The sequence below is a fragment of the Mus caroli genome, chromosome 14 (genome assembly GCF_900094665.2).
Source record: "Mus caroli chromosome 14, CAROLI_EIJ_v1.1, whole genome shotgun sequence".
Lineage (NCBI taxonomy): Eukaryota > Metazoa > Chordata > Mammalia > Rodentia > Muridae > Mus > Mus caroli.
In genome coordinates, this window is record NC_034583.1 from 37,223,051 (window position 1) to 37,233,621 (window position 10,571).

At 39.6% G+C, this 10,571-nt stretch overlaps 1 protein-coding gene across 1 annotated transcript in view; it reads left to right on the plus strand.

The window, feature by feature from the left end:
* Positions 1-412: 412 nt before the first annotated feature.
* Positions 413-10,571, plus strand: part of Psmc6 (proteasome 26S subunit, ATPase 6) — a 20,650-nt gene continuing 10,491 nt past the window's right edge. Inside the window, exons 1-7 of the mRNA XM_021182042.2 lie at positions 413-548; positions 1,441-1,520; positions 1,598-1,637; positions 2,522-2,574; positions 5,275-5,342; positions 5,540-5,654; positions 8,090-8,177. Of these exons, the coding sequence (XP_021037701.1) occupies positions 422-548; positions 1,441-1,520; positions 1,598-1,637; positions 2,522-2,574; positions 5,275-5,342; positions 5,540-5,654; positions 8,090-8,177 (571 nt within the window). The 5' untranslated portion in view covers positions 413-421. The remainder of the gene's footprint in view (positions 549-1,440; positions 1,521-1,597; positions 1,638-2,521; positions 2,575-5,274; positions 5,343-5,539; positions 5,655-8,089; positions 8,178-10,571) is intronic.

Sequence of the window (10,571 nt, forward strand, 5' to 3'; positions counted from 1 at the left end):
GCACATACTGAATGTTCGAGTTTGCCTGTAATTCCACTAGGAAGCCGGGGGGACCAGAGTTCAAGCCCACCGCTTCGGAGTGAGTGCTAAGGCAGCGGGGATTACAAGACAGTCTCAAAAAAAAAAATCCTGTCATTTCCTCTTGCTTTTCAGTTTATTACAGATCCTTTGGCGTTCTAGGAAAGCAGTGACTTAATATTGAGCCAGCCAGTAGCTACGTCAGGCATTGCTCACTCTGGCCTGCAGGGGACAGTGTGACCGGAGACGATCTCCAGCGCTTTCGAGGTTTCTGCCTCTCTAGGTGACTGACTTCGGCGCCGGGAGCGAGAGGCGGGCCAGCCGGAAGGGGCGGAGCCAGTCACGGTCCCGCCCCAGGCCGCCTCTGCGCCCTCGCCCCGCCCCCTCCCCCGCCCGGGCTGCCATGGCCCTTCCCGGCATCCCCTATGAGCGACGGCTTCTCATCATGGCGGACCCTAGAGATAAGGCGCTTCAGGACTATCGCAAGAAGCTGCTAGAGCACAAGGAGATTGACGGCCGTCTTAAGGAGCGTGAGTGAGCCTTGACACACTCTCTAGTGCCTGGACCGGCTTCGGTCTCTGATAGAGCGGAGGCTTCGGCTGAGCCCGAAAACAGCACCCGGCTTGGGAAGGCCCGAGTCCAGGGACGAGGCGCTTTGTCATCCCGCCCCGCGCTGGGGTGCAGCACCGCCTCGGCCGTGGGTATGGCCCCAGTCCCAGTCCGGTGGCATAGGGAACAGCCACAGTTCTGAGGTGGAAGAGGGGAGGATTAGAGGAGTGAGGAACAAGTGGGCTGGGGACATATTCCGGGTGCAGGAAGGCAGGCTTGGGTCTCGGGACCCGGGGATGGGAGGACGCTTGAGTCAAAGAAGCTCCAGCCGGACGCGGAACTCACGGAGGCGGCTTGTACTTGGGGTAGAAGGGGGCTCAGTGGTTGTAATAGCTTTTCTCGTCTTCCCTCAGGCTTCATACTGAGTACCAAGTTTTCTGTATACCCTGAACATTTACGTTTTGAAAAGCCTGCGTGATTTAATTAAATGAGAGAATACGGCAGCCTAGGATTCGGTGAAGAATTGCGTTGGTTGACTTAATTTAGTATGGACAACCAGAGTAAGCCAGGTGATCTTAGTGTAGCAATGGGAGGCTTGATTCACGGCTTATCGTTCAGTTTTGTAGCAAATCTGAAGGTGGCAGGATGTCCCTGTCGGTTAAAAATGTAACTTAAAAACATTTCGTACCAAGAAAATAGATATGACACTTTCTCTGTTACATTTCGTTTTAAAACATGCCACCTATCCACTACAAACTGAAAAAAAAAAACAAACTTATTTTGTGGTTTGAAACCTACATAAGGTAAAAGAGACCTAAGTAAACAATTTTATGCAGTTGTTTAACTTAAAATGTCAAAATTTTATTATTTCAGTAAGGGAACAATTAAAAGAACTTACCAAGCAGTATGAGAAGTCTGAAAATGATTTGAAGGCACTACAAAGTGTTGGGCAGGTAGGTGATAAAGTTTGAAAGTATTTTGCCATTTCTAAGCTATTGGCAAAAGGTAATGCGCCTTTATTCTTTTCCAGATTGTAGGTGAAGTGCTAAAACAGTTAACAGAAGAAAAATGTAAGTGGATTAACTTACTAATTAATTAAAAAATAAAAAGCCCCAGTTCCTTGCCAGCTTTTGAAATGCCCATTTTATTTTGATTTTTGAGGCCAGGTACTTCTATGTAGCTCTGGATGCATCTTCCTATGTAGACTAGACTGGCCTTGAACTCACAAGCCTTTTGCTTTCCAGTGCTGGAATTTTAGGCATGTGTGCCATTATGGAAGACTGTTTTAATTCATTCATATATATATTCATATGGAAGACTGTTTTAATTCATTCATACATTCATATGAATATATATATATACACACACACACACTCTAAAGATTTATTGTTATTTGTAAGTACACTGTAGCTGTCTTCAGACAGAGAACAGAGTAACAGAGAAGGGTGTCAGATCTCATTATTATGGGTGGTTGTGAGCCACCATGTGGGTTCTGGGATTTGAACTCAAGACCTTCGGGAAGAGCAGTCAGTGCTCTTAACCGCTGAGCCATCTCTCCAGCCCTTCTAATTTTTAATTCATTTATTTGTGTATGTGTGTCTGTCTGTCTCTATGTCTGTGTCCCCTGCACTCATGTATATATGTGTATGCATATGTGTGTGCATGCATCAAAGGACTACTGTGGGAGTTGCTTTTCTGCTTCTGCCATGTAAGATGGGACCTAGAGATTGGCTTTAGTAAGATCAATGAGCTTGGGTGTAAGTGCCTTTATTTAATAACCCATAAGGATAGCCCTGAAGTGCCTAGTATTCTAGTGACAACAATACAAGGAGTTGGTCTTTGTTTACATAAGTTAAATTTTGTATTTACTGTTCTTAGAGGTCAGACATAAAACTACACTCACCATACATGTAGATGTATTTGTTTTCTAACTTTGTTTTTCAATTTGTTCTAGTCATTGTTAAAGCAACAAATGGACCAAGATACGTCGTAGGTTGTCGTCGTCAGGTAATGTTTTCTGATGGGGCATTGTGCCCATAACTCCCAAGAGTGCTTTGTTCAGACACCGCAAATGACTAGCAAAGCCTGGAATTTCTTAGTCCCTAGTGTTTCTCATTGTCCTAGTCAGATATCTGTACTTAGAAATCAAATCATTTTAGAACTAGAAAGAAAATGGTTTAGTATGATGTCTTTCTTGAACAGCATATCAATTACCCATGTTTTACATTTAAACATTCAAAAATGTTGCTTACAGACTCAGCGGTAGTTAACTTTTTAGTCATTTGGACCAAAATGGGCAAGTTGAAATACCTCTGCATTTCATTTTGCAGACTTTACAATGTAAGTGAGTAGTTTAGAATGAGTCAGTAGCATTTGCGATTTATATACCATTCTGTTCTTTAGGAAGTGTCTTAAGCATTTGCTGAAGCACTTTTTCTGGGAGTATTTGTCATATTGAGTTTACGTTTTCATTGTTGGTTTTGTTTTTTGTAACTCGATCTTGCTATGTAGCCTATAGTGTCTTTAACAATACTGGTACCTCAGCCTCCTGAGTACCAGTACAGTATTTACCATTATGCCGAGTTCAGGTTTTAAAACATTATAACATGACTCCAGAATAATATTTAACATTGAGGCAAAAGCTAATCTTAGGATTTCAGCATATAACTAGATATTTTTGTAATCGAATACTATAAGCCTAGGAACTGGAGAGTGGCTCAGCTGTTGAGAGCATGGGAGCTCTTCCAGAGGACCTGGGTTTGATTCTCAGCACTCACACAAGGGCTCACAATCATCTGTACCTCCATTCCCAAGGGCTCTGGTGTCCTCTTCTGGTCTCTATAGCCACCTGCATGGTAACACAGCATATATGCAGACAGAACACCCATATACATAAAAATGAAAATTTAGAAAGTATTATAGACCTAGGTTTGGGGATGTAGCACAGTAGCAAAATACATGGCAAGCACATGAGACACCTGGTGAACCCTTCTAATAATGAAAATGGATTTTTGTTATGTCTTAGTCAGCTTTTACATTCCTTTCAAGGCCCTCTGGATGCCAAAAATTGGCATTTCTAAGATACTGTTTTGAAAGAGTTTCTGTTGAATTCACTCTGTAGACCAGGCTGGCCTCAAACTCAGAAATCCACCTGCCTCTGCCTCCCAAGTGCTGGGATTAAAGGTGTGTGCCACCACTGCCCGGCTATAAAGGTCTTTTTATTTAGTGTTTTGCCTATTTTTACTTCTCTGTGTATGTGATTTAGTATATGCATGTGGTGCATGCATGTGATTGTGTAATGCACCTATAGGAAGGCCAGAGCAGGACATTCTCTGTGTTACTGCTTTGAGACAGGGTCTCACAGAACTGGAGGAAATCTTGGCTAGGCTAGCTGGCCAGTGATCTTGGGATCTGCCTATCCCCACCTACCAGTGTTGGACTAATAGGTACCAGTTGGCTTTTTATAGAAGTGAGAGTGATGAGCTTAAGTCCTCCCTCTTGAAAACAGCCCTGAGCAATTTCCTTACCCCTTACTTCATTTTGAACTGACTAAGGTATCACCATCCTTTCCCAGTGTTAATTTTGTGCCTGCCCAGTCACTTCTCAGCCTTCCACCAATAGCCACATCACTTTGATGATGCTTCTAGGACTATCCATCATTTTGACCATGGTACAAATGTATTATATAGTATCTGGAAGATACTGGTAGGTCTTGGAAACAAATGTTAATAACTCCAAATACCTCACCAATGTAACCACCCTCGCACAACCCTTATGTAATTATGGTTTTGGCTCTAAAAATGCTTTGCCTCTGAGCTTGGGCACCAAAAACCTTTCCAAAGAAAGCTCACTCTTGGTCTGACAACAGTTTCAATTGATTTAATCAGTGTTGTTATTAGTAACTTTCTAGATCATTTCTATTTTAGTGAGTACAATTCAATCTCCTAAATTTATAGCTCATTGTAGAGTCCTGTACAAAGTGGTTAAAATTCTAAAAATACAATGGCAAACAGTTTTGAAACTATTGGAACATAACTTTTTATTTCTGACAAGTGAGGTCTTCAGTATATATTCAGTGCATCTATAGAATAGAGTATCCAATTGTAACCAAGAAGTCAACATGCTTAACCATGTAGTAATTATCCAACCTGATGTGCTCAGTATGAGGACTGTTGTGTACAAGGGCACAGGAGTGAGTTTTTATTTGTTTTGTTCATTTGCATTCCTGAGTATGGTTTTTGTTTTTGAAGACAAGATTTCTTTGTGTAGCCCTGGATATCCTGGAATCCCCATTGTAGACCCTGCTGGTCTTAAACTCAGAGATCTGTCTGGCTCTGCCTCCCAAGTGCTAGATTAAAGGCGTGCAGTAGCACCACAGGCTTGCATTCCTTAGTATGTTAATAGAAATCTTCTAAAGGAAACCTGTTTCCTTTTCTCTTAGGATTATGTATATATATTTTTTCTTCTAGAAGATGTTCAAAAGATATTTTATAGATACATTTGCAAACCATTTTCCTTTCTTTTTCCCCAAAATATTCACTAAGGAATTTTTTTTAAAAAGTTCTATTGACAGGGAGTTTATAATGTGATATTTGTGTCTCTTATGTAGTATAAAAATGTATATATGGTTTCTGAATATTAAGCTCTTGTTAAAGTAGCATTTCCCTTTTTAAATATTTGTGTAACATCTTTTGTTTTATGAAACAGCTTGACAAAAGTAAGCTGAAGCCAGGAACCAGAGTAGCTTTGGATATGACCACACTAACCATCATGAGGTGGGTTTCTCATTGTTTACTTTCCAGTTTCTTAGAGGGGAGGTTTTCTAAAGTACAGGATTTGTGGAATCATCGAAGATTTTACTACTCCTTACCTATTAAGTTCAAGGTCTTTAGAAGGTGCTTGCATAACCCACAAACTAAGACGAAATCCCTTGAGAGAAAAGTTTCTGATTTTTTTTTGTTTTTCATCCTAGATATCTGCCGAGAGAGGTGGATCCATTGGTTTATAACATGTCTCACGAGGATCCTGGAAATGTATCTTATTCTGAAATTGGAGGCCTTTCAGAACAGATTCGGGAGTTAAGAGAGGTGGGTGTGTGTTCTCTGATCTCAGACTATTGCCCTATTGCTTTTAGGATGTCTGAAGGGAGAAATGGTGTAAAATTACATTTTGGGTTGTTGTTGTTGTTGTGGTTGGTTGATTGGTTTTTCTTGTTTTGTTTTGTTTCATTTTGTTTTTGGCTCAATAGTAGCTTCTGCTTATTATACATTTGTAACTCTGCTGAGAATAGCAATGAATTTGTAGCTGTAAAGATTACTGCTGCTTGCTATTTTGGAGTGTTGGGAAAGTCACCTTTTTGTGTCCAAAAAAGAACATAGGGCAAAGTGAAGAAATATTGATATCTAATACCTTTGCCATTTACAGTTCCAATTGTCTTCAGTGTGCTTAGGTCAACTAGTTGCACACTGGGCAACATGCTGTGTGGCTTTCCTAAAGCTAGTGATGTTGAACCCAGTACAATAAAAACTGTTACCTTGGCCCCAAATACTTTTATCTTTTTTCAAACTATTTGTTGCTCTTTAGAATACTGGCTATAGACGTTTATAAGCTTTCAGATGATGAATTAGATTAGGCTTGCCTTGCCTCATAACCTGGGAAAGTACACTGTCATACTGATTTACTTTTCCTGAGGCAGCCTAAGTATTTAGGAATGAATGAGAAGAGTTGGGAGTAGTTCTTGAATGTGTAGTTCATGGTGGTTCATAATTCTTAGACCTCAGCTCATTACACTTTTTGAAACCATTATTAAAGTATAAACTGCTTGGGCTGTTAAGATGGCTTAGTCAGTAAAAGTGCTTGCCACACAAGGCTAGATAACCTGGGTTTGAGGACAGAAGAACTGACTCCACAAAGTTGTCTTCTCTTGCCCACAAGTGTGCTGTGGCACATACACTTCCTCCTCATCATACACAACTGCATTAGCACATGCATGTGGACACAGACACACATAGGGACACAGACATATATTTGTACACAGAATAATAATACAGTTTTTGAAAAATTAAAGGAAACTGGTTGAGTAGTTTGAAGATTGGGGTAGGGCACAGGCATTCCAGGTGATTATGAAACCAAATTTTTCTTGGCAATATATAAAGAAGCACTGGCCTGATTATGAAATCAAAGTATATACTGAGTTCAAGTTAGTGAGAGGGTAAGAGAAGAAAAAGGAAATGTCTTCATGAAACTTGCCTCCCTCCCACAGTGCTTGGCTGCATCCCATCTGCTAAGGAGTAGGATACACACACACACAGACACACACACACACACACACACACACTTACACACACTTTTTATCCTCAGATATTTTAGAATGTTGGTGGTTTTGGTTTCTTCACACTTAGTTTATACTAATCATGCTTTATGGCATCAGAAACATTCAGTAACATCACACAGATGGTATTTCAAGTAGTTGGTGCTATAAATAAATTGGATAGCCAGATCCTCTTCCTCCTTCTCTTCGTCCTCCTCATATTGCTATTGTTCTTTTCTCCTCCTCTGACACAGCATCTCATATATCTCAGGCCTTAAGTTCACTGAACATCAGGAAGTTACTTAGAACTTGTGCTCCTCCCACTCTCTCTCCTCCCTAGGGCTGCATGATGTGCGCACTCACTGCCACACTCGCATCAGCCGTGCTGGAGCTGGACCTCAGGGCTTGGGCATGTTAGGTGAGGCAAGCACTCTACCAACTGAGTACATGGCTAGCCTGCCCGCCTGCCCTTTTTTTTTTTTTTTTTTAAATCCTCTGAATGAGAGTAAAAAATAACTTAAAAAAAAAAAAAAAAAAAAGCTGTGACATACTGCTAGCAGAGGAGATTTTATGTCTTTTGTGATAGTAACCAATTATGACATCAGAAACATTCCTTGTTTTGTGACTATTTTTGCTCTGTATTATGTGAATTATTATAGATCCTTTTATTCTTTGCTGACTATGATCATTTTGTAGTACTAGGAATTCAACCTAGGACTTCACATGCCAGGCAGGTGCTCCGTTCCTGAGCTGCACTCATTCTTGTTCACTTTGTCTTTTGAGATACATCTTGGTAAATTACCTACTCTAGACCAAGCTTGCTGTCACCCTGCATTGGCCTCCTGAGTAGCATGGGTTGCAGATGTATGCCAGTGGACCCAGCTTCTCTGTTTCTTTATACTGTGATTTTTATTGTAGTGAAATATGCACCTGATATGAATGTACAGATTTTTAAATATGTAATTCTAATACATTCTTTACAAAGTATATACATCTGTACAATCTAATATGTAGCTTGCTAGAAACAACCACTACTTTTTAATTTTTGTTTTTAAGAGATTTCATCTGATATAAAACCAATATTTAAGTCATTTTGTATAGCGTGAAAGTGTACTTTTCTCAGAGATTATAACATGGTATTATTAAACTTTAAGTATTTTAAAATATATTAAAATTTTCTACTGTTTAAGAAACATGCAACTTCTTTTCCAGGTAATAGAATTGCCTCTTACAAATCCAGAATTATTCCAGCGTGTAGGAATAATACCTCCAAAAGGCTGTTTGCTCTATGGACCGCCAGGTTGGTATCGGATTATCTCCTTCAGAAAAGGAGTAGATGAGGAATTAAAAAGTAGAAAGACAAAAATTTAATATAGGTAATCCCAGTTCCCACTCTATTGAGAGTAAAGGTTGACATCTGCTCTTCCGTCAGGCATGTGGAGCCCTTCTATGCCTTGTCCCAGTCCATGTAATTCTATATACCCTAGTCCTTAAAGTTCATTTCATAGAAACGGATGTCCCTGAGAAACTTTAATGGAGCTGCAAGGTCAGAACCACTGGCATCAAACTAATCTATTATTTGGCATCTATTGATGGTACAAAGGCATTGTGGTAAAGTTGCTCAACACTGGCATCAACAATGCTGGTAATCACTGTTCTTGACCACCACATACTTGCAGTGTCGGCAAAAATGCCAGTTTCACTTTGAATGTTGCTAGTAAAGGGATAAAAATGATAAATTTTATTAATATTTCATTCTTAAGAACTGTTTTTTGTGATGAAATGGGAGCAGGAACAGAAAGTGCTTCTGTACAATTGCATGCTGAAAAGTATAGTGTGCTCAGGCAAAGCATTTATGCCGTCATTGAGTGGGAGGCTTCACATGGGATCGGTTTTACTTAAAAGGACAATTTGCAGTCTGTAGTGACTCAGATCGTTGCTTTCTGGAGATTAGATAATTGGTTAGTCAGTCTGGCAGTTGGTTATTTAGTTTACAGTTTTTCTAGAACAAGTAAAATAAGTAGTACAGACTGTTAGTGGTCATAAAAGTTGACATGGCAAGTAAAATTAGAACTTTTAAAAACAACTTATCTTTATGAATATGTGTGTCTTAGTTAGGGTTTCCATTGCTGTGCTAAAAAACATGACCATCCTGAGCTCAGAGAAGAAAGGGTTTATTTCAGCTTTTGGCTCTCATGTTATACTGCATTGCCGAGGAAAGTCAAGGAAGGAACTCAAACAGAGCAGGAATCTGAAGGCAGGAGCCGATCGATAGAGGCCATGGAGGAGTGCTCTTACTGACGTTCTCATCATGGCTAATGCAGCCTGCCTTCTTATAACACTCAGGACCAGCAGACCAAGGCTGGCGCTTTCAGTAACAGGCTAGACCCTCCCACATCAATCACTAAGACAATACACCACAGACTTGCCCAGTTGCGGGCATTTTCTCAGTTGAGGCTCCTTCTTATCAAATGACTCTAGCTTGTATCAAGTTGGCATACCTACATGTGTGTCTGTGTACCACATGTGTGCCACTGGGTGCCCAAAGAGGCCAGAAGAGTGTGTCAGATCCCCTAATACTCGAGTTACAGATGGTTGTGAGGTACCATCTGGGTGCTGGGGATTGAATTTGGGAAGAACAGCTGCTGCTCTTAACTGCTGGACCATCTCTCCAACCCGAAAATTAGAATTTTTAAAAAATGTTTACTAGACCCAGTGAATTTGACAGCTTTAATATGTTAATTCTAGAAGACTTTCCTGATAAGATGTATTGTGATACCAGTAGGTGATTTTGAATATTTTATGGTGAAAAATGTCAATATTTAAGGAAATTGCATAATTCACTCACCCTCTAGTTTCCAAATAACTAATGATTGATGCTAAAGATATCATGTACAGATAACAGATCTATTCGTGAGCTGGAGAGATGGCTTAGCAGTTAAGAGCTCTGGCTACTCTTCCAGAAGTCATGTGTGCAGTTTGTAACACCCACACAGTGGCTCACAACCATGCATAACTATAGTCCCAGGGGATCTAATACCCTCTTCTGGGGTGCAAATGTACATGTAGACAAAACACCTATATACATAAAGTACATAAATAATTTTAAAAAAGATCCATTCAATGTATATAGCCCATATTGTAAGAGTAACTTTTTATTTATTTCTAAAGTTCTATATTCATTGTGCTTAAAATTACAAGATGAGATATTGTCTCACACCTGTTAGAATGGTTATTATCAAGAAAGAGTGAATGAATGTAATAAAACCAGGCATTGGCAAAGATGGAGAGAAGAGAAGCTATATTGCTGATAGGAATGTAAGTTGATGTAGCCATTTTAGAAAACAGTTTGGGGTTCTTCAGAAAAATTAATGAAAGTACTATCTTCCTTGGCAATTGAGAGGTGGTGTGTGTGTGTGTGTGTGTGTGTGTGTGTGTGTGTGTGTATTCATGCAAGGCAGCTGAAATCAGTATGTTGAAGAGATGTTGGCACGTCCATGTTTATTGCAGTGCTATTTACAGTGGCCAAGATAAGAAAATCTTAGTATCCATCAACTTATGAAAGGGTAAAGAAAATGTGGTATATATATATATATATATATATACCACATTTATATTATTATTTATTTATTATTATTATATATTATATATATTATATAATATATAATATATATTATATATATTATTATATTAT